The 23,045-nt window shown below is 53.2% G+C and overlaps 2 protein-coding genes across 4 annotated transcripts in view; one reads left to right on the forward strand and one right to left on the reverse strand.

Annotated features, from left to right (window-relative positions):
• The window catches only part of Sae1 (SUMO1 activating enzyme subunit 1), a 75,742-nt gene extending 73,553 nt beyond the window's left edge, over window positions 1–2,189 (forward strand). The window contains exon 9 of the mRNA XM_045134295.1: window positions 1,090–2,189. Within this exon, the coding sequence (XP_044990230.1) occupies window positions 1,090–1,182 (93 nt within the window). The 3' untranslated portion in view covers window positions 1,183–2,189. The remainder of the gene's footprint in view (window positions 1–1,089) is intronic.
• Window positions 2,190–7,297: 5,108 nt separating this feature from the next.
• On the reverse strand, window positions 7,298–17,339 carry Bbc3 (BCL2 binding component 3). Of its 3 annotated transcripts, none has more exons than XM_004672627.2 (4): window positions 17,015–17,339; window positions 14,259–14,547; window positions 12,662–12,852; window positions 7,298–8,384 (listed from the first exon to the last, which is right to left on the reverse strand). In XM_004672627.2, exons 2-4 carry the CDS (start codon window positions 14,530–14,532, stop codon window positions 8,268–8,270), a joined length of 582 nt encoding a protein of 193 aa, XP_004672684.1. In that variant the 5' UTR covers window positions 14,533–14,547; window positions 17,015–17,339; the 3' UTR covers window positions 7,298–8,267. The 3 variants fall into 3 exon arrangements, with proteins under 3 accessions (XP_004672684.1, XP_044989160.1, XP_044989161.1); XM_045133225.1 differs by lacking the exon at window positions 17,015–17,339 and adding an exon at window positions 16,215–16,346; XM_045133226.1 differs by lacking the exon at window positions 17,015–17,339 and adding an exon at window positions 15,823–15,939.
• Between the last annotated feature and the right edge of the window lie 5,706 nt (window positions 17,340–23,045).

Raw genomic sequence — 23,045 nt, forward strand, 5'->3', positions numbered from 1 at the left:
ATTCCCCAGAACCCACATAAGCCAGATGTACAAGGTGGTGTATTCATCTGGAGTTCGTTTGCAGTGACTAGAAGCCTTGGTGCTCCCCTGCTCGCTCATGCTCACTCACTCTTATCTGCTTCTTCCTGTCTCTCTCAATGTCGCAAATATGTAAATAAACAAATGAGAATATTTTTAAATTGTGTCCTCATGAAGGGGCAGGTCTGTGCTCAGGTGTGCAAGGCTGCAGACTGCGCCACGTTGAAGGGATTGTAACTGAGCCGCCATGACCCTCTGCCCGCTGCCTGCTGCCTGCCTGGCCGCCCGGGCTTCCGGCCAGTGTCAGAGTTACGTGAGGTCCATCATCATCATCTGTCCTAGTCTCCAGCATGACTCTTGCTCTCATTGTACAACATAGTACACGCAGAAATGGCGATTCAGAGGCAGGACGTGAGCTGCAGGAGACACATGGTAGGGACGGGCCAGAGCAAACAGACCTAAGTCAGAATGGCCTCCTGACACTGCCACATTGTCCCTGGGGAGCAAGATCAGTCCCCTGGAACCACTGCCTTAAATTGCTTTTAAATAAACTTTTTTTTAATATTTATTTATTCATTTGAGAGTGGCAGAGAGAGAGATGGTGGCTGTAACAGACCAGGCCTGGTTATGGAAAAAGGGATTGATTTATTGAAGCTTACAGATCCAGGAGAAGTTCCATAATGGCAGAAGAAGCTGGCCTGCCTTCACAGATCGAAGCAGAGAGAGAGAAGCACAAGTGAAAAAGCGAAAAGCCACACAGCACACTCAGGGACTCCAGCTATACACTTTGTGTATCATTAGATTGAAATCTCAAACCCACCACCACACTTTAAGATTGAGCCCAGTGACACTCATCTAGCCAGGTGGGTGCCGATGCAAACTACAAACTAATAAAACAGTCATATATTGGGGGCCATCTATTCAAACTACCACAGTGGCCTTGACTTTAATTTGTATGTGATTTTTTTTTCCCAGCCCACTAAAAACATATGTATCCCCCTTTGTTTGTTGATTCTACATATATGCCCCATTTTTGCACTTGAGCTGAGCCCTATTCTGTTTTCTCCCCAGGCCCTGTCTCAGCGGGACCCTCCTCACAACAACTTCTTCTTCTTCGATGGCATGAAGGGCAGTGGGATCGTGGAGTGCCTGGGCCCCAAGTGAGGCCAAGACAGGGCCCCAGGGAGATGCTGCTGTGTGCAGCCCACCCATGCCTCCCTGTCCCCTCCCTGCATGATGACATCTCCAGAGCCCCCACAAACAAGGAGGCCCTGCAGGTGTCTTGTGTCGCATAGGTGCTGTCCAGGACCCAGCCACGCAGGCCAGTCAGCTCCCCGGTGTGATCGCCTCAAAGTGGCCCCCTGGCTTTGCTCCCCTGTGCCACCACATGGCCCCTCACCTTCGGGCAGGCTCCATGCTTGGGGCTTGGGGGCTTCTTGCTGCCTTCTTGCACTCCTTCCCCACCTGAGGTCATCCTCAGGGACGGTGAAGCTCAACCCCCATTGAAACTGCAGTGGAGGCTGGGCGTGGTGGCACACGCCTTTAACCCCATGCTGGGGAATTCAAGATCAGCCTGGGCTTCAGGGAGACCCTACCTCAAAAAAAGAAAGAAATAGAAAAGAAACGAAACCACAGTGGAAGCCACTTTAGCGTTCCCACAGGAACCCTTAGAGGTAGTTTGGTGAGGGCAGGGTGTCCCTCCTCCAGAGCAGGAGAGCAGCAAGGGCTACCTGCTGTGCACTTCTGGTTTTGTTGCCTCTTCTGCAGGTTTGGGTGCTGAAAGAGAGAACACACCAAGTCGTCTTGCATGTTAAATGTTAGTGGGATTACTTGTTTTGAAAAGGCCTGTTGAGAGCCAGGCATGGTGGCACATGCCTGTCTATTATAATCCCATTACTGGGGAGTGAGGCAGGAGGGTCATTGCAAGTTTGAGGCCAGCCAGGGCAACGTAGTGATACCCCATCTGAAAGAAAATTTAAAAACTCAAAAGGCCAATTTCTAGCCAGGGGGAGGAGACCAGCTGCTCCTCACAGATTGCCATCACTGGACATAGGAGTTTAAGGCCTGGTTCAACCTTCAGTTACTCCAAGTTGCCACTGTTGTGTTTTACATATTTTCTCAATTTTCCGTGGTCCTTTATTAAGGACTGACAATAAAGTTATTTGCTTAAAGATTTGCCTGGTTGCTTCCTGCCCCCACCCCAGAGACTTGATTGGCTGCTCTGAGCTGGGAAGATACTTGCCACCGCAGAGGTCCCCTCCTCCTGTGCAGCCGAGCCCTGGCGCCTGGATGCTCGGTGAAGTCAACGGATGTTGTGGCGTGACTGCCCAGTGTCTTGAGCCCAGCACTGCTTCAATACAAGAAAAGTGGCACTCGCTGGTGGAGTGTTGCCTCCGGTTTATCCCAGCATGTGAGGCTGAGGCAGAAGACATGCTTGAAGCAGCCTCCATAGGGAGTTCATCCAGTGACAGGCATGAATCCCATCATCACCCTCTCCCTCCTCAGCTTGATTCAGAATAGTGTGTGGCCCCTTGCTTGTCACTAGGAGGTGGCACACGATGCCCAGCCTGTGACATTCCCACGGTCACATGGCTCTGTCTCAGCACTGTAGAAATACTGGGCTCTTCACATCCTGGCCGTTGCAGTGTGTGGCGTTGGTCACCAGGGGGAGCAGACACACCTGAGCAGTGAGAGTTGAAAAGCCCTCCATCCAGCCTTACAAACTTCACCACCGGGCTGATGGCAGGTCATTCCGAGAGGACCCCTCACGATCTGGCGGTTGCTAGCCCTGGGCAAGATATTTCATTCAAATCTCACACCCATTTTACAAGTCTATTATAGAAAAGCGTCTCCTGCCGGGCATGGTGGTACAAATAGTCCCAGCATTTGGGAGGCAGAGGTACAAGGATCACTATGAGTTCAAGGCCAGCCTGGAACTACATAGTGAATTCCTGGGCTGCAGTGAGACTCTACGTCGATAAAATAGAAAAATAGAAACAAATAGAAAATAGTCTTGCCCACATTTACAGAAAGGTGCTTAATGAATAGATTTCTATAAGCTCTAGGATGTAGGTGGCCCTCGTGAGCCCTGTCCACAGAGGTCAAGAGTCATCAGTGGCAAGTAGCCTGAGTTTTCACTGTGGCTTCCAGGTTTCTCCCCCAGCCCACGTTTTGTTTCGTTTTGTTTTGAAAGTAGAGTCTAGCTCTAGCCCAGACTAACCTGGAATTCAATATGTAGTCTCAGGCTAGCCTTGAACTCACAGTGATCCTCAGACTCTGCCTCCCAAGTGCCTGGATTAAAAACGTGTGCCACTACACCTGGCTCCCCAGCCTGTATTTCTGTTGTTCGCGAAGTGTAATTGAGGCCTCCGTGCAGAGGGGCAGGCTAAGAACAAATAGGGCTGGGGAGGTGGTACGGTAGTAAAAGATGGTTATAAAACCAGGTGCCCAAAGTGGTACATGCATCTGGAATTGGTTTGCAGTGGCAAGAGACCTTGACTCACTTATTGTCTATCAAAAAAAATTTTTTTTCGGGCTGGAGAGATGGCTTAGCAGTTAAGCACATGCCTGTGAAGCCTAAGGACCCTGGTTTGAGGCTCGCTTCCCCAGGTCCCACGTTAGCCAGATGCACAAGGGGGCACACGCGTCTGGAGTTCGTTTGCAGAGGCTGGAAGCCCTGGCGTGCCCATTCTCTCTGTTTCTATCTGCCTCTTTATCTCTCTGTCACTTTCAAATAAGTAAATAAAAATAATTTTTAAAAAAACATTCTAAAAACATTTTTTTTTTCCTTTTCAAAACTTTTTTAGCCTGGTGTGGTGGCCCATGCCTTTGATCTCTTGGCACAGGTAGGATAGCTGAGTTCCAGACCAGCCTAGGACTACAGAGTGAGTGGGCTAGACTGATCCTACGTTGGAGGGGGATTAAGTCCTGTGTGGTGGCACATCAGAGCACTCGTGAGGCAGAGGTAGGAGGATCACTGAATTTGAGGCCAGCCTTGGGGTACAGAGTAAGTTCCATGTCAACCTGCTGAGATCCTACCTCAAAAAAAAAAAAAAAGTAATTAGCCTGGCTTGGTGGTGCATGCTGCCTTTAATCCCAGCAGTCAGCCTGGGCTACAGAGAAACCCTAACTCAAAAGAACAAAAATAATTTAAAATGGATTTTTTAAGTATTTTATTTATTTTTTGAGAGAGAGACTTAGAATGAGTGCACTAGGGCCTTCAGCTGCTGCAAACGGAACTCCAGACACATGTGCCACCTTGTGCATCTGGTTTACATGGGTTCTGGCTTCACAGGCAAACTCCTTAGCTGCTAAGCCATCCCTCCAGACCCAGTAATTAAAAATATATTTTTTTTATACAAGTCTAGGGAAAACCTAGTCCTCCTACCCCCTTTTGCCAGCTTCTTGCATTGTTTTTGTAAATGCAAACGTGTGTACTCAGCCCCCTTTATACACACAAGAAGCTTAAATTGCAGTTGGCAAGTTAAATGAGTGATAGGTCCTTGTGCCCACTTCTAAGTTCCTTGCATTGTAAGCTGGGTGTGGTGAGGGTGCATACCTGTGATCCCAGCTACTGTGGCTGAGATGGGAAGATCATGAGTTCAAAGTCAGCCTGAGTGAGCTTCATAGGGAGGAGGCCTAGTTTTTTTAGAAACATCCCTCTCTGTCAGCCTGTTGGCCTCATAATCCAAGCAGCTGCTCTCATAGCTAAACGCAGGATTTGGGAAAGAAACCTGAGATGGGTTTTGGATGTGTTGGCTGTATCCACTTTCCTCCCTGGGGGTCACAACCCTTCTAACCGTTGAGAGGGGAATCCTTCCAGATGGTCATGTTTCGTCCAGACCCAACCATTTTGCTTCTTGACCTTGGACAAGTGAATTTTGCACCTCAGGTGCCCACTGAGTGCGATGCTGACAATGTGTAGTTTCTAGGGTGTGGCTCAGTGGGAAGGCAACAGAACTATTTTTCTTTTTTTAAATTGTTTTTGTTTATTTTTATTTATTTGAGAGCGACAGATAAAGAGGCAGAGAGAGAGAATAGGCACATCAGGGCCTCCAGCCACTGCAGACAAACTCCAGATGCATGTGTCACCTTGTGCATCTGGTTGGCTTACATGGGTCCTGGGGCATTGAGCGTTTAACCACTAAGCCATCTCTCCAGCCCAGAACTATTTTTCTACAACTTTTTGTGTCTCGTGGCTTAGAGACCCTTGTCAATGCTCCCAGCACCACGTTCAACCACCATGGTTCTCTTTGGGTATTACTGTGTTTAATCACACGATGTCCCTTGCTGTGGCCCAGGCTCTCCTCAAACGTGCAGCAGTCCTCCGATATCAACCTCCTGAGGGCTGGGACACAAGCAGAAGACCTCACTACACATGTGACCCATACACTAGAGCTGGTTGCACACGCCTTTAATGCCAGCACTGGGAAGGCCGAGGTAGGAAGATAGCTGTGAGTTCTAGGCCAGCCTGAGATAGTGTAGACATTACCTTGAAAAAAAAAAAAAATTGAATCGCACTCTAATTAGTCTGTTGACAGAGTGACTGTGTACTTACATGCGCTCTGCTCCATGCACATGTGTGCGGAGGACATCCAGCCTTGTCTTCTCTCAGCCACTGGATACATGTATTGCCATGCTCTGTGTGGCTGGGTCCTGACCTGCCCCCCCCTCCCGCCCAGGTGGGGTCTCACTTTAGCCCTCTTTTGCTACTGGGCTTGAACCCAGGGCCTACGTATGCTAAGCAATCACTCTACTGCTGAGCCGCCCCCAGCCCCTCACTCTGCATTCTAGACAAGTGCTGTCAAGCTAAGCCATGCCCCCAGCCCTCTTTCTTTTGGCACTTGGGACAGGGTCTCACTAAATTGCTCAGGCAGTCTTTAGACTCATAATCCAAGGTCAGGCTTGGTGGTGCACTCCTTTAATCCTAATACTGGAGAGGCAGAGGTAAGAGGATCACAGTAAGTTTAAGGCCACCCTAAGACATAGTGAGTTCCAGGTCAGCCTGGACTGGAGCAAAACCCTACCTCGAAAAACCAAAAAAGAAAAACTAAATAAACAAACTTGTAATCCAAGACCTAGGATGCACCTGGTCAGGCTTCAATTTTTTCACTCAGTAGTGTCAGGCTGGTCTCAAACCCAGGAGTGCTGGGATTAAACCACGTCTGGTTCAGCTTTATAAAATTATTTTATTTGGGGCTGGAGAGAGGGCTTAGCGGTTAAGCGCTTGCCTGTGAAGCCTAAGGACCCCAGTTCAAGGCTCAATTCCCCAGGACCCACATTTGCCAGGTGCACAAGGGGGCGCATGCGTCTGGAGTTCGTCTGCAGTGGCTGGAGGCCCTGGCACGCCCAGTCTCTCTATCTGCCTCTTTCTGTCTGTCGCTCTCAAATAAATAAATAAAATTATTTTATTTAAGCCTGGCGTGGTGGTGCACACCATTAATCCCAGCACTCAGGAGGCAGAGGTAGGAGGATCACCATGAGTCCGAGGCCACCCTGAGACTACATAGTGAGTTCCAGGTCAGCCTGAGCTACAGTGAGACCCTACCTCGAAAAATTTAAGAAAAAAATTATTTATTATTACTTATTAGAAAGGGAGAGAAAAAGAGTAAACGCACCAGAGCCTCCAGCCACTGCAAATGAACTCCAGACCCATGCGCCCCCTTGTGCATCTGGCTTTCCTGGGACCTGGATAATTGAACCTAATTTCATTTTTTTTAAAATTTTTATTTATTTGAGAGTAATAGAGAGAGAAGAGGCATAGAGGGAGAGAGAGAGAATGGGCGCGCCAGGGCCTCCAGCCACTGCAAACGCACGCCAGACTGGTCCACCCCCTTGTGCATCTGGCTAACACGGGTCCTGGGGAATTGAGCCTCGAACCAGGGTCCTTAGGCTTCACAGGCAAGCACTTAACTGCTAAGCCATCTCTCCAGCCCTTGAACCTAATCCTCTAAGCAACCTCTCCAGCCCTCAGCTTGCTTTAAAAAAAAAAAAAAAATTATTTATGTATTTGAGAAAAAAAGAGAATGGGCACACCAGGGCCTCTAGCTACTGCAAACGAACTCCAGATGTATGTTTCCCCTTGTGCATCTGGCTGACGTAGGTCCCGAGGAATCGAACCCAGGTCCTTAGGGTTCTCAGGCTAAGCCATTCCCCAGCCCTCAGCTTGTTTTTTGATATAGGTGAACCTAGGATCACAGCCTCTTTCCCCACCCTCACAGGTGAAGGCTGAGCTCCTGACAGAGGCCAGGTTGTGGGGAAGGCGAGCAGAGAGAGTATCCACTGTTCCAATCTGATTTTATTGAAAAGGAAACATACAAAAATCATGTACAAAAGAAATTAACCAAACATGTACAGAAAATTCATTCCGGTATCTACAGCAGCGCATGTACAGTATTTTACAGGCTGGGCCGTCCCTCCCCGCTCCCAGACTCCTCCCTCTTGAGACTCCCCCCCTCCCTGACTCCCGTCTTCCCCCCAGCGCTTCGCCCGGGGACTAAGGCTGGGGATGCTTTTGCCAAGCCTCCCACCCCCCAAATGAACGCCAGTGGTCACACGTGCTCTCTAAACCTATGCAATGGGATGGATGGGGACGACTGGGGGGTGGTCCTGGGGAGAGCGCAGGATTCACAGTCTGGGCCCCTCCTGGCCACCCCCCCAATGAAGGTGAGGCAGGCATGTCCAACCGCCCACCGGCGGCTCAGGGAAGATGGCTGGGCTCTGGGTTGGGGAGGCTGTCACATGCCCCCACCCCCCCATTCTCTGGCTCCAGGAGGCTAGTGGTCAGGTTTGGCTCATATGCTCTTCACGGGGGTCCCCCTCCCCAGGAGGAGGGGGGGAAGCACCAGGGGCCTGAGGCCAGACCCAAAGTCAAGGTGCGCTGGGGACACCCCCAGCGTCCCACCTGCAGCTGGAATAGGCAGCCAGCATCAGCAGCCTTTCCTGAGATGGTGGTGGGCAGCAGAGGCGGGCGGCTCGGTTCCCACCCCCTCGGTCACCTTTGAGTTCATCAGCCCTCCCTCCCCTGGCTTCCGGGGGGCCAGGGTCCCCCAAGTCCGTATCTCCATTAATGCACCCAGGCTTCCTGGGGCTGGAGTAGCTCCCCTGGCCTTGCCCCTGGGACAAGCAGGGTTCACAGTCCAGTATGCTACATGGTGCAGAAAACGTCCCCCCGCGCTGGCCAGGGCATCAGAAAGTGAGGGGGTCCTGCCCCCCAAGTCCCCGACGTCCACCGGGCGGGTGCAGGCACCTTAATTGGGCTCCATCTCTGGGGCTCCAGGGCCCCTGGGTAAGGGGAGGAGCCCCATGAAGAGATTGTACACGACCCTCCAGGGCGAGGGGCGATGTCGCTGCTGCTCTTCTTGCCTCTAAAGAAAAAAAAGAGAGAGAGAGAAGAGGGAAGTAAGCCTGGGCCTGTTCCGAGAGGGGGATTAACAGTGGCTGAGTGAACACAGGGCAGCAAGGATGCAGGCTCCACCCCAAGACTGACTGAACATCACCCCCTCACCCACCCAAGGCAGTCCTCCTCTCCCAAGGCAATATGTCACATCCCTATCTAAGGCAGGAGACCAGACTGAAGAGGACAGGCAGAGTCCCCAAAGCCTGCCATGGGTCAGCTGCTCTGGTTCATTGTGAGCTCCTGCCTTGTGTTTTCCAGATGGAGGTGGAAGTAGCCTTTCCGAAGGACAAAGCACAGGCTGAGCTGAGCTGTGACTCATCCTCCTAAGGGGAGGGAAGCAAAGGATGATGACCATGCACTGGGGGGGGGGGGGCTGAAGCATGAGATGACCAAGAGTTTGAGGCTAGCCTAGGCTAGAAAAACTGTCTCAAAAACAATGACAAGGACTGAGAGATGGCCTAGTGATTAAGGCATTTGCCTGCAAAGCCAAAGGATCCCACGGGAGTTTGACTCTCCAGGACCCAAGTAAGCCAGTTGCACAAGGTGGCATATGCATCTGGAGTTTGTTTGCAGTGGCTGGAGGCCCTAGCATGCCCATTTTCTCTCTCTCTCTCTCTCTCTCTCTCTCTGCCTCTTTCTCAAATAAATAAACAAAATATGTTTAAAAAAAAAAAAAAACAATGACAAGCTGGGCATGGTGGTGCAGCACTCAGGAGGCAGAGGTGGGAGGATCGCTGTGAGTTCGAGGCCACCTTGAGACTACAGAATGAATTCTAGATCAGCCTGAGCTACAGCAAGACCCCACCTCAAACCGCCCCCCACAAAAAAAAAGAAAAAAAGAAAATGAGCTCACAGTCTCAGCCATTCTAAAACCACGTGCAGGTGAACTATCAGTGCCAAGACTGCAGAAGTGCTTTTGGGCAGAGCTGCATTAGTGTGACCTTGCGGGGAAAACCCTTGTCCTCTCCCTGGCATCAGAATGAAGATGTAAGGTGTCATCTAGAACCTCGTGTTCCAAAATGTTACACCTGGCAGGGCCCAGTGGGAAAGAAAGCCTGTAATCCCAGTTACTCAGGAGGCTGAGGCAGGAACACAGGCCCTGACTAGATAGAGTGAGTTCAAGGCTAGCCCAGGCAATTTAGTGAGACCTTGTCTCAAAAAGTAAGAAGCAGAAGCTGGGCGTGGTGGCGCAAGCTTTTAATCCCAGGACTGGGGAGGCACAGGTAGGAGGATCGCTGTGAGTTTGAGGCCACCCAGAGAGTACTTAGTGAATTTCAGGTCAGCTCTGAGATAGGGTGAGACCCTACCTTGAAAAATCAAAAATAAATGAATAAGCTGGGCGTGGTGGCGCACGCCTTTAATCCCAGCACTCGGGAGGCAGAGGTAGGAGGATCGCCATGAGTTCGAGGCTACCCTGAGATGACAGAGTTAATTCCAGGTCAGCCTGGACTAGAGTGAGACCTTACCTCGAAAAACAAACAACAACAAAAAATAAATAAATAAATAAATAAATAAATAAATAAATAAATAAGGCTGGGGTTGGAGAGATGGCCTAGCAGTTAAGACGCTTGCCTACAAAGCCAAAGGACCCAGGTTCATTTCCCCGAGACTCATGTAAGCCAGATGCACAAGGTGGTACATGCATCTGGAGTTCATTTGCAGCGGCTGGATATCCTGGTGCGCCCATTCTCTCTCTTCCTCTCTCCTTCTCTCTGCCTCTTTCTTTCTCCCCCCCGCCTCAAATAAATAAATAAAAAATAAAAATATCTAAAATAAATAAGGCTGGAGAGATGGCTCAGCACTTAAAAGACACTTGTTTGCAAAGTCTGATAGCCCCTGTTGGAGTCCCCAGCTCCCAAGTAAAGCTAGATGCACAAAATGGCACATGAGTTTGGGGTTCATTTGCAGTAGCAGGAAGCGCTGTTGCACTCATACTCACTCTGTCTACCTCTTTCTCCGTCTCTCTCAAATAAATACATTAATTAAAGATAAATAAGACAGGTGTGATGGTGCATCCCTTTAATCCCAGAATTCAAGAGGCAGAAATAAGAGGACTGAACGAGAGTTCGAGGCCAGCCTGAGACTACAGATTGAGTCCTAGGTTAGCCTGGGCTACAGTGAGACCTTACCTTGAAAAAAAAAAAAAAAGAATTAATCCTAAATATATATCAGTAAGTAATAAAAATAAATAAATGGTGGGTATGGTGGCACACGCTTTTAGTCCCAGCACTTGGAAGGCAGAGGTAGGAGGATCGCCATGAGTTTGAGGCCAGCCTGAGACTACATAGTAAATTCCAGGTCAGTCTGAGCTAAAGCCAGACCCTGCCTCAATCAAAATAATAAATAAATAAATGGAAACACATGTAAATCCTAAATAGATATCAATGAATAGTTTATCCTAAAATATGTATCAATTAGAATTTGAACCAGGAGCTGGCATGGTGGCACACACCTTTAATCCCAGCACTCAGAAGGCAGAAGTAGGAGGATCCCTGAGAGTTCAAGACCACTCTGAGACTACATAGTGAATTCCAGGTCAGCCTGAGCTACAGTGAGACCCTACCTCAGAAAACAAAACAAAACAAAAAAATTGAATCCGGATACTTTATTTTTCCTTTTGCTCTGTACTGGGGACTGAATCTAGGACTTTTGCATGCTATCAGGCTCTAGTACTGATCCACACCTCCAGCCGCTCACTGGTGGATTGGCAGATTCTAGGCAGGTGGTTTTGACTGAGCCGGGTCTCCCCTCCAGCTTGGACCTCACTCTGAAGCCCAGGCTTGTCTCGGTTTTATGTCACCCCCCATCTCAGCCTCCTCATCTTGAGACAGGTTCTCACTAAAGTGACCAAGCTGGTCTTGAACTTTTATTTATTTGCATTTTGTTTAAGACAAGATGCCATGTATGTATCCTAGGCTGGCATCCAACTCGATTCGTAGCTGAGGATGAAGAGGGTGACTTTGAACCTTCTGCCTCAACTTCCTGGGTGCTAAGGATTACAGGTCGAGGCTTAATAACATGCTAGGGGGTCGAGTTGAACCTAGAATGCTTCGTGAATTCTAAGCAAGTATTTTATCGATTGAGCTTCATCTCCAGCCCTGGCTTTGAACCCTCTGTCTCAATTTCTAAAAAAAAAAAAAAAAAATTATTAGCCTGGTGTGGTGACGCATGCCTTTAATCCCAGCACTTGGAAGGCAGAGGTAGGAGGATCGCCGAGAGTGAATTCCAGGTCAGCCTGAGCTACAGTGAGACCCTACCTCGAAAAACAAAATCAAAAAAATTATTTACTTATTTGAGAGAGAGAGAGTGCACCAGAGCCTCCAGCCACTAAGAAAAACAAAACAAAACAAAAACCTCCAGAGTCATACACCTCCTTGTGCATCTGTTTTATGTGGGTCCTAGGGAATCAAACCTGGGTACTTGGGCTTCGCCAGCAAGTGACTTAACCACTGAGCTATCTCTCTCTCTCCGGGCCGGTCTCAGCTTCTTCAGTGACTAGGATCAGAGGCTGGAGGCCCCGGGCCCTGCAACTTTGTTGCAGCCATGGGATACCCTGTAGCAGTGAGACTGTATGAAGAAAATGTCTTTCACAGTACACTCTGAAAGGGGACAGCGGCAGTGTGGGTAGATGCAGGATGAGGCCAGCTTACAAACGCTCGGTTATCCCTAAGCCTTTGCTTCCGGCCGGGGAACATCTTTAGCTTTTGGTTTTGGAAATAAGCAAGCAACGTTGGTGAAACGTACAAGGTGAACAGCTCTGGGAGTGTATAGAGGGGTAGTTCGTTTCCGGGGTTACAGACTGACTCCCCGGCACGTGCCCGTCCCCCTCACTGGGGTGGGAGGCCAGGCGCAGGCAGGCCTTGGGTTGGGGGGGCGCGAGGCGCGGCGGTGCTGCGGGCAGCCAGCGGGGGGCGCTGCGGGGCACGATCGGCGGCGGCGGGGAGGGCGGGGCGGCGGCGGCGCGCTGCTGACTCACCGGCTATAAATAGCCTGGGATATAGACATCGCCGCCGCCGCCGCCGAGCGCCGCCAGAGCCTCGGTGCCCGGGTCCCGGTCCTGGTCCCCGCCCTGGGCCTAGACCAGCTCTCCGATCCCGAGATCGCCCCGCCTCCTCCTCTCTCCCCTCCCACCCCAACCTGTCCCCGGCGCGACCCTTCCCCCCCCCACCCCACCCCCCGGCATCCGCAGCTGCCGCACATCTGGCGGGGCGCCCGGGCCCACCTGCCTCCGCCCCCCGCACTCACCCGCCGCTCGTACTGCGCGTTCAGGTCGTCCGCCATCCGCCGCAGCTGGGCCCCGATCTCCCGGGCCCACTGCTCCTCCTCCCCGCGCACTCCCGGGGCCGCCTGGGTGGGACCGCCCTCCAGGGCCTCCGGGGCGCTGGGCACGGGCGACTCGAGGTGCTGCTCGGCCGGGGACAGCGAGAGATCGGGACCTGGGAGAGGCAGGGGGCGGGGCGTGGTCACCACCTACCACCCTGTGGCCCCCGCAGGTGTCTGGGAGGCCACCCTTCTCCTAGTGGCCAAGGCCTGCTTCTCTCCTAACGCAGCCACCTGCTTTCTCCTCTCTCCCCGCCTCATTTCTAGCAATCCTTTTATTTTTGTTTTTCCCTACTCTGATAAAGCAGGCACTAGAGAGCCAGAAGGACAGAGGAGGTGACTCTGTGGACACCTGTCTGGTCAGCTAGCCCCTCCCCGTGCTCATGTCAGTGTGGAAGTCCCTCGTCTAATCCGACCCAAATACCCCATCCCTAAGTGAGGCCTAATCTTGCCTGTTCTATTGGACAAGACAGTGAAACTGAGGCCCCACCCCAAGAAGTGGCCCAAGGTCACCCAGGGATACAGCGACTGACCCCACCCAGAGTCACAAGCCTCAGGTCTCCAGCCTGCTCCGGTCCAACCACAGTGAGGCCACACCCCCGGATGTGGCCTTGGCCTGGAGACTAGAAGGCCAGACTGGGGCTGCTGGTGAGGTATGGTAGGGGGTGGAGGCTGGGATGGAGGAGATGCCCTCCTGCCCCACCCCTTTCGGAGGTCCTGGGCATGAGGATTCCCTAAACCAAACCCGAGCTTCAGTTTTTGCATCTGTGGTTCTAGTTCTGATAATCTGGGGAGTCCCCACTGCGGTCACACACTGAGCTTGGGAAGAAGTTTGTCTCTCCTGGACCCCCTGGGCTTTGGGGACCGTATGCGGTGGGAGGACGGGGATGGGAAGGCTACCAAGACCTTCCTTCTCCCTGGCCGGGCACCACAGGGTTAACAGCCCATCAGGCAAGGGACCTTTAACCCTTCCCTCCCCGATCCTCCCCCTCTCCCAAAAGGGACTTTCCCAACACAATGGCCCCTCCCCCCTCTCCTTCCTCCCTGGGGCGGGGAGGGGGGGCGACGACTGCGGACTGGGCCGAGCTCAGGCCAGAGAGAGGCAAATAAAAAGTTAAAAGGTCCTTCGACTCCTTTCTCCAAAGTCTTGAGGTGACAGTCCTCTCCCACTCTGTCCACGCTCCGTCCTTCCCACGCCATCCTCAACGTGGGGGGGGGGTCCAGTTGGGACCCCAGGCTGGGGGGAAGGGGAGCTAAGAAAAACAGCTGTAGCCCGAGGCCCAGAAAGGATCGTGGGCTGCAACTCGGGGGAACTGCAGTCAGATTCCAAGAGGGACTTCCCACTCGATCTCCCCCCCTCCATCCTCGGTCTTCCGGCTTCTTCCACACAAAGACCACGCTGGCCACACCCTCCCAGTGGCCCCGGCTCGGCTCGGCTCGGCTCGCCGCCTCCCCCTCCCCCCCCCGCAATACACTGGGCTTCCACTCGAGCTTCTCCTCCCGGAGTGGGGCGGGAACTCACCGTCAGGGCGCGGGCCTCGGGGCCGGCTGCGGGGACCCCCAGGCCAGCGGGAGCCCCCCAGGGTGGCGGTGACGGCGGTCGGGGCGGTCGGGGCGCAGAGGTAGGCTGCGGGCAGCAAGGCGGGGACGGCGGGGGCGGCGGGCAGGCCGGGCTCGCAGAGGCCGCAGGACACAGCCGAGGGGACCAGGCGGCCGAGTGGGAAGGGGCGCGGGCCGTCGCGGGCCAAGCCCTCTACGGGCTCCGGAGAACTGCCCTCCTGTCGTGCGCGGGCCATGGCGCTCCCTGGGGCCTGCGGGACACGAGGGGGGGGGAGGTCAGCGCAGGGAGTGCGAGGGGGTGGGGGTACCAGGCCCCCCCAATCCCGAAGACACCCCCGTCCCGGAGGTCACACCATCCACTCTAAGCCACGGGACACACTCCACTAAGGAGATGACCCCAGGGGGCAGGGGGGGGGCCAGGACCCAGGTGGAGAGAGGGTGTGTAACTGGCCCAACACGCAAGCTCTCTGTGCCTGGGCTTCGCAGCGGACATGGGACGGTGAGGAAAACTTTGCCAACGCGGAGGCGGAGGAGGGTGCCTAGGGGCTCCCAGGACACACGGGTGCACACAGAACCCACGTGAAGAAGGCTGCTCTATGTGTGTGTGTGTGTGTGTGTGTGTGTGTGTGTGTGTCACACGACTCCCTGAAGTGGCAACTCTACCTCCACCTCCGGCACACAGACACTGAGATGGTCCCCTAGGGATCTAGTTACTCGGGACCCAGGGACAAGTACACCCAACTATCACAAGACAGTCCTTTCTGCCCCACAGACACACATGGACAGACACACTGACCCACTGTTGACGTGCCTGGGGCCACACACCAACCCACAATGCAGCTGTCACAAATACGAACACACGCATGGCAAAGGCACAAGTCTCCCAGTATGTTCCCCTCTGCATACACAGACCAGACCAAGACAGAAGACTCCCTTCCACCCCAGGACACGTACCCACCAGCCTCAAACACATGCACCCAGCTCCCACGCCCCCAAAACACATCTGAACGTCCCCAACTCTCAGCCCTCTGGACACATGCCCGACCATTAGGCACACAGAGGCACATGTCATTCTCGGAGCCAGGTGCCTCCCAGCAACCCACGCCAGCGTCTCTGGACCAGCATGCGCAGGTCCTGTCTCCTCCCAGGACCCAAAACATTGCTGCCAACTGTCAGCCCCAGAAGACACACAGACACACACACACACACACGCGCACACACACACCACTGCCAACTAATCCCGCACAGCCCAACACAACACACCTACAGCAGCGACAGAAAACACTGGTCTCACGTGATTGACATAAACACTACACACACACACACACACACACACACACACACACACAGCCACATGACATATGAGCCTCCAAGCACAGTGACAAGCCCCTCAGACCCAACACACACACACACACACTCAGGGTGCCAGCAGCAATACCCACTATTGCACTGCATAGACACTCCCTCCCCACACATACAGCACACAAGACCCTCAGATTTCAGCTACCCATGTCAGGCACACCAACCAGGGATGAGACAGCCTCGTGCCCCACGCCAATCAGAAGTCACCCAGACACCCATGGGGCATTGGGAGGCACCCCATCACAAACGCTGGGTGCAAACGCGTGCCTTGGAGACAACCACCTTGGAGAAGGCGCGCGCACACACACATACACACACGCGTGCACACGCACACAGCTCACTCAAGCGACACACAAACATATCAGAACTCCCCCCCCCCCAGCACCCAGTCAGGCGACAGAACCGACTCCACCACCCCGTCACCCATAAAGAGCACACAGTCCACAACTCTGGCTGGGGGGATAAGGTTTGGGACACAAACACACACGCACACACACGCCCGCACGCAGGTGCATCCCACCCACACCCCACGCCAACAGGCCGAGGGGGGACTCACGCAGACACCCCTGCGGGTGACATATGCCAACATCGCGGATGGAGGGACACAAACTCGAGGCAGACACGCGCGAGCGCGCGCGCGCACACATACACACACGCCCAGGCGAGACACCTGCAGATCCACGGCAGCCCCTCCGCTGTCACCCGCCCCTCCCCCGCCCGCCCGCCCTCTCCGCCGCCACGTGCGCCGCCCCGCCCGCCGCCGCCGCCGCCGCCGCCTGCGCGGGGCCAATAACGGGCTGTTGCTGGGGCGCAGCCCCCCGCCCGCAGGAGCCGCAGCCTCCGCCAGCACCCCACCCCCTCCCTCCCCGGGCGGGAAGGGCGCGCGCCCTGGGTGTGGCCGGCCCTCGGAGACGCCCCCTCCGGGGGGTGGGGACCCCCTCGCAGCGTGTGTGCGTGGATGGGAGCGGAGCGGGGGGCGGGTAGGGAGGAGACTTTGGTAAGCGAGCCCGGGAATCCAAGCTCGTCCCCGGTCTCACTGACCGCCAGGGGGCGCTGGCCAGCTCGTACCCCATTGTTTGTAAACAAACCCGCCGGACCGCCGGGGCACCTGTGCGCCCCGACGCGCACTGCCACCCGCTAGTCCTTCCCGCCCAGCGCACAAAGTCCCCTCCCCCTGCTGAGGGCCATGGGGTGTGTGAGGGGGGAACAGGCATGTATGGGAATGCTTGCTCGCGCTCTCCCCCAAGGGCACGCTTCCCGTCACCTCCTCCAGGGAGCCCACCCGGTCTAGCCGATCGTCGCCGGAGAGGGGCTGTGGGGCAGAATCTGGCGGGATGCGCGCACGCACACACTCACCCCGGGGGCATGAACAAGCCGGAGAAGGGCGGTGATGGCCCGGGAGCGGGCGGCTTCCCGGCGGAGGACGGGCCCGCCGAGCGCCGCTCGCTGCGGCTGCGGCTGCTGCGGCTCTAACTTGCAGTGACGGCTGTTGCTGCTGTTGCTGCTGCTGCTGAAGACGGTGATGGTGGTGATGGTGAGGAGGATGCTCGGGCCTCGGGCGCGTCCGTGTCGTGCTCCCCGCCGCCGAGCTCCCCCTGGCCTCTCTCCTCCCTCTCTCTCTCCAGGCGCCCAGCTCGCATGTGGCTCGCGCTCTGCCTCTCAGGCCGCCCAGCCCGACGGATCCCGGGGCCCCCAGCTCCGGAGCCCGCCCCGCCCCGCCCCGCCCCCCGCCCCGCGGCTCCCACGCCCCGCCCCCGCGTGACGACACCGCCCCGCCCGCCCGCCCAGGACAAGTCGGGGCTTGCAAGCCCAGCCGCGCCCCCTACCTCGGCGCGGGGGGTTTCCCTGCTGCCGCCGCCGCCGCCGCCTGGGGTGTGGGTGGGGGGCGGGGCGCGCTCTGACCTCCGCTCCCCCCTCTCCCTCCCCGGGGCGCGCGGGCAGGAGGAGCACCGTGGGGACAGCCGCCAGACCTCCTAGGGGTGGCCAGACACCCACGCGCTGACACACTGACACACTGACGGTGACACCTCCCCCTCCCCCCCCCCGCTGCACACACATACCAACACTGACTCTACTGGAGCTCCTGGGTACACAAAAAGTCACCTCCTGGCCGGGTCACTGGCACAGAGACGGTAAATAACCCACGCTGGGCTGGGGACATGGCTTGCTGGACACTTGACAGTGACATCGGGCACACCCCCAAAGCACCCAGACTGATGACTGATCTACTGACGGACTCACCCAGACACACTCTGACACGGTGACATCCATACTCACGCGCACCCCCGCGGGGCTGAGCACGCCCAGACCCCACAGCACACCTAACAGACACCGGCTGAGCCCTTCTCTGGAAGCAAAGCCTCCTGACAGGTACAAGTGGGGACACACACCCCAACAGTCCCCTCAAGACACCTGTCACAGTGACACCTGGACACACACACAGCCTGATCCAAACGACACTCCCACGGGGACCCACGCAGACAGCCACACGATCACTCCGCCAAGACACTGAAGCCACCCTGAAGAGACCTTGCAAGACGTAGATGGAATCAGAGGACGCGGAAGAAACTGACCCCCTGGACACGAAGTCACAAAGTCACTCCTGTGACCGGTTCCTGATAACTAACCCAAGTGGTGGGACCGGCTGGCGGGCGAGCGCGTGCGCACCTGGCCCTGTTCCTTGCAGATCTGCTACAGGACCCTTGGTGAGGAGGCAGCCCTGGGTGCCTGGCACTGACATGCCCGGGCAGCCCCCCGCACCCGAGTTGATCTTGCGGGCTTGCTTTCTGTTCCCTTTCCTTTTGTCACTTCCCCTCCTGCCCTGTCAGGGTGACCATCCCTCCCCCACCCTTGGACTTTTCTGTCCTGCACTTAACTTTCCATTTCCTCTGGGCATCACCTCACTAATAGGTGAATCACCTGGGGTGCCCAGCACTGGGCTGGCAGAGGAAGGATGCTTGTGAACCAGGTATGATGGCTCATTCCTGTCATCCCAGCTCTTGAGTGGCTGAGGCAGGAGGATTGGCTGCGAGTTAGAGACCAGCCCTGGGCCACATACATATAAACAGAACAAAACAATAACAAGAAGGAAGGAAGTAAGGAAGGGAGGGAAGGAGAGAGATGGGTCAGTGGTTAAGGTGCTTAGCTAAGGACCTAGGGACCCAGATTCAATTCAATTCCCAAGTACACAAGGTACTGCATGCATCTGGAGTTCAGTTCACTTGCAGTCGCTAGAGGCCCTGGTGCGTCCATTCTATCTGCCTCTCTCAATAAATGTATCTCTCAGGAATAAGTGTATGGATGAAAGAGAGAGGAGGGAGAGAAAGCCCAGTGTGGTGGCACATGTCTTTATCCCAGCACACAGGAGGCTAAAGTAGGAGGATCACTGTGAGTTCAAGGCCAGCCTGAGACTACATAGTGAATTCCAGGTTACCCTGGGCTAGAATGAGACACTACCTCAGAACCAAAAAAAAAAAAAAAAAGTGCCAGGTGTGGTGGCGCATGACTTTAATTCCAGCATTTGGGAGGCAGAGGTAGGAGGATCGCTGTAGGTTTGGGCCAGTCTGAGACTATATAGTGAATTCCAGGTCAGCCTGGGCTAGAGTGAGACCCTATCTTGAAAAAAATATATATCATGGACCGGGCGTGGTGGTGCACACCTTTAATCCCAGCACTCAGGAGGCAGAGGTAGAAGGATCCCTGTGAGAGTTCGAGGCCACCCTGAGACTACATAGTGAATTCCAAGTCAGCCTGGGCCAGAATGAAACCCTACCTCGAAAAACAAAACAAAACAAAAATCTGGAATGGATTCATCCCTCGACGCATGTTCCCCTCCCCCACCCCTTCATTTGTCCCTTGGCTTTTTCCTGTGTTTTGTTTTGGTGCTGGTCTCCAGCTCACCCCATGGCCCTGTCTGTGGGATGCCTTGGACTCCAGAACTTCATCAAGGCCACCCCTTGGCAGATTTCACCTGCTTTTATTCAAGTTCTTTCGGCTCTATGTACCCACAACCCAATGCGCTCTTTTTCAATACAGCTCCATGAGTTTTGGGAAAAGCACACAGTAGTACCGGATTGGTGGTGTTCGCCTGTAATCCCAGAGGCAGGAAAATGGAGTGTCCAAGGTCTGGCTAGGCTACGTCAGGAGACCCTGTCTCAGAATAAACAAGGGGCAGACATGGTGGTCCCCGAGCCTGTATCCCAGCCCCAGCGCCCAAAAGGGGGAGGCAGGAGGATAGGAGTTAACAGCTGTCCTTGGTCATAAATTCCAGATCAGCCTAGGCTGCATGAGACCCTGTTTCACAGGAGAGAGATACAAAACAGTATAGAATACTTATTTTCTATATTATTTTATATATTTTCTTTTTTTTTTTTTTATAGCTTTAGTGGGTGTTTGCCTACCTAGTACACATGAGGCCTTAACTTTCATCCCCAGTACCACAAAACTAATAAACAGGGCCAGGCGGTGGTGGCACAGGCCTTAATCCTAGCACTCAGGAGGCAGAGATAGGAAAATTGCCATGAGTTTGAGGCCACCCTGATATTATGTAATAAATTCCAGGTCAGCCTGAGCAAGAGTGAGACCCTACCTTAAAAAAGCAAAAAAAAAAAAAAAGTCAGGAGTGGTGGCACGCACTTTTAATCCCAGCACTCAGGAGGCAGGGGTAGGAGGATCATCATGAATTTGAGGCCACCCTGAGGCAACATAGTGAATTCCAGGTCAGCGTGGACTAGAGTGAGACTCTACCTTGAAAAGCCAAAAACAAAAAACAAAAAAAAAAAAGCCAACATATGATGTGTCTATACAAAGTAGTTTCTACTTAATAAAAAAATAGTTAATATATAATAAAAGCCTTATTAATAAAATGAGGTCCAGAGAGGTGGGTCAGCAGTTAAGAAACTTGTCCACAAAGCCTGAGGTCCTGGGTTCAATTCCCCAGCACTCACAAAAAGCCAGAGGTACAAGGTGGCACATATCTTTGGAGTTCCTTTGCCTTAGCTAGAGTCCCTGACTCACTCATTTTCTCTCTCTCTCCCCCACACACCTCTTTCTCTCTCTGCAATAAAGAAATAAAATATTTAAGTAAATAAAAAATAAGTAGTGAGTTCACGGTAGGCGCAAAGAAAGTATATTTCAGAGTGTAGGTCTGGTGAGAGACACCTGAGCAACAGTGGTTTAGACATATTAAATGAGATCATGCGTGGAAGTCATTAAGTTCGGTGTCTGACACACAGGGCCTAATAAATGTTTGCTGTTATCATTAGTATAACTAATTACAGTCAGTGTTTGCTCTGTGTCTGACAGCCATGTGTCTGGGAGTGGGACAGGTCTTTGTCCTCTGTCAGATCTTGGATCCAGCCTGTGTCACTCTCATCACCAGCCAGGGACCTCAGGCTGTCAATACCAGACCAGGCATCAGGCCAGATGTGCTAGGATGGTCTTCCAAGAAGAAAATGTGGGGCTGTAAAGCCACAGAACCCAGGTTCAACTCTCTAGGACCCACATAATCCAGATGCAAAAGGTGGCACATGCATCTGGAGTCTGTTTACAGCAGGTAGCGGCCCTGGCATGCGTATTCTCTCTCTCTCTTTCTCTAATAAATAAATAGAATTTTTTTAAAAAGAAAGAAAGAAAATTAAGTTGGTGGGAATCTGACTTGGAGACATAATGGAAGGTGGAAGTCAGGGGAAGAGGGTCAATAGTACCAAGTCCTCAGCGTCCTTCCTACCTATGCCCAAATCTAGCACCCTATTACCCCAGGCCAGGGGCCTCAAGGTTAAATAAACAGAGGAGGACTGTGGATAGGGCTCAATGGTTAAAGTGCTTGCTTGCAAAGCCTGCTGTCCCAGGGTTCAATTTCCCAGGACCTGAGAAAAGCCAGATATACAAAGTGGCACATGCATCTGGAGTTCATTTGTGGTGGCTAGAGGCCCTGGCACTTACTCCCTGTCTGTCATTCTCTCTCTCTCTCTCTAATAAATAAAACATATTGCCAGGCATGGTGACACATGCCTTTAATCCCAGCACTCAGGAGGCAGAGGTAGGTGGATCGCTGTGAGTTCATGCCACCCTCAGACTACATAGAGAGTTTCAGGTCAGCCCCGGCTACAGTGAGACCCTACTTCAAAAAACAAAACAAACAAACAAACAAACAAAAAAACCAGGGGGCTGGAGTGACGGCTTAATGGCTAAGGCATTTGCCTGCGAAGTCAAAGGACCCAGGTTCAATTCCCAGTACCCACATAAAGCCAGTTACACCTTTGTGTGGCGGCACACACCTTTAATCCCAGCACTCAGGAGGCACAGGTAGAAGGATCACCATGAATTTAAGGCCAGCCTGAGAGTACATAGTGACTTATAGGTTAGCCTGGGCCAGAGCAAGATCCTATATCAAAACAAACAAACATAATAATAATAAATGAAATAAAATCACTACAAATCCAAAACCCAAGACAGACCAAAAGGTGAGGGGGGGAAAAAAGAGTAAGGTGAGGGGCTGGAGAGATGGCTTAGCATTTAAGGTGCTTGCCTGTGAAGCCTAAGGACCCATGTTCAACTCTCCAGATCCCACTTAAGCCAGACACACAAGAAGGCAGGTGGTGCATGTGTCTGAAGTTCATTTGCAGTAGCTAGAGGCCTTGGCATGCCCATCTTCTCTCTCTCTTTCTCTATCATATTAAATAAATGAAAATAAAATATTTTAAAGTGTTTTTATTTATTTATTTGCAAGCAGAGAAAGAGAAGAAAGAGAGAATGGGCGCGCCAGGGCCTCCAGCCACTGCAAATGAACTCAATGCATGTGCCACTATGCATTTGGCTTTATTAAGGCACTAAGGAATCAAACTCAGTTTGTCATGTTTTGCAGGTAAGCACTTTAACCACCGAGCCATTCTTCCAGCTCAAAATAAAATATTTTTTAAAAAAATGGATCTGGAGCCGGGTGTGGTGGCACACACCTTTAGTCCCAGCACTCAGGAGGCAGAGGTAGGAGGACTGCCATGAGTTTGAGGCCACCCTGCGACTACATAGTGAATTCCAGGTCAGCCTGAGCTACAGTGAAACCCTACCTTGAAAAAAAAAAAAAAGAATGAATGAGAATGGGGTAAGGGATGAGGGGTGAGGATGGGGGGGGCTGGGAGGAGGGTCACATAATATGGTGGTTTGTGCACCTCAGCAATTGGGCCTGAAGGAATCTTCATTGTGGGATTGTCCTGTGCATTTAAGACACTATTCCTCAGCAACAACAACAAAAAAGTTGGGGCTGGACAGGCCAAATGAGCCAAGGGGTGCAATAGTGGCATATCTGTCATAGTGGAAACCAGCTGCTCTCTAATTGGACTGGAGGCCTGCTCCATGGGAGGAAATACATCCCTGATATTGAAAACCT

The sequence above is a fragment of the Jaculus jaculus genome, chromosome 14 (genome assembly GCF_020740685.1).
Source record: "Jaculus jaculus isolate mJacJac1 chromosome 14, mJacJac1.mat.Y.cur, whole genome shotgun sequence".
Lineage (NCBI taxonomy): Eukaryota > Metazoa > Chordata > Mammalia > Rodentia > Dipodidae > Jaculus > Jaculus jaculus.

Coding starts and splice junctions, on each gene's coding strand:
- Bbc3 (XM_045133225.1), bottom strand. CDS start 16,247: ATGTTGGCATATGTCACCCGCAGGGGTGTCTGC. Junction 14,548..16,214: donor TCACCCGCAGGGGTGTCTGC/GTGAGTCCCCCC, acceptor CGTGTCCCGCAG/GCCCCAGGGAGCGCCATGGC. Junction 8,385..12,661: donor ACGCGCAGTACGAGCGGCGG/GTGAGTGCGGGG, acceptor TTTTTTCTTTAG/AGGCAAGAAGAGCAGCAGCG.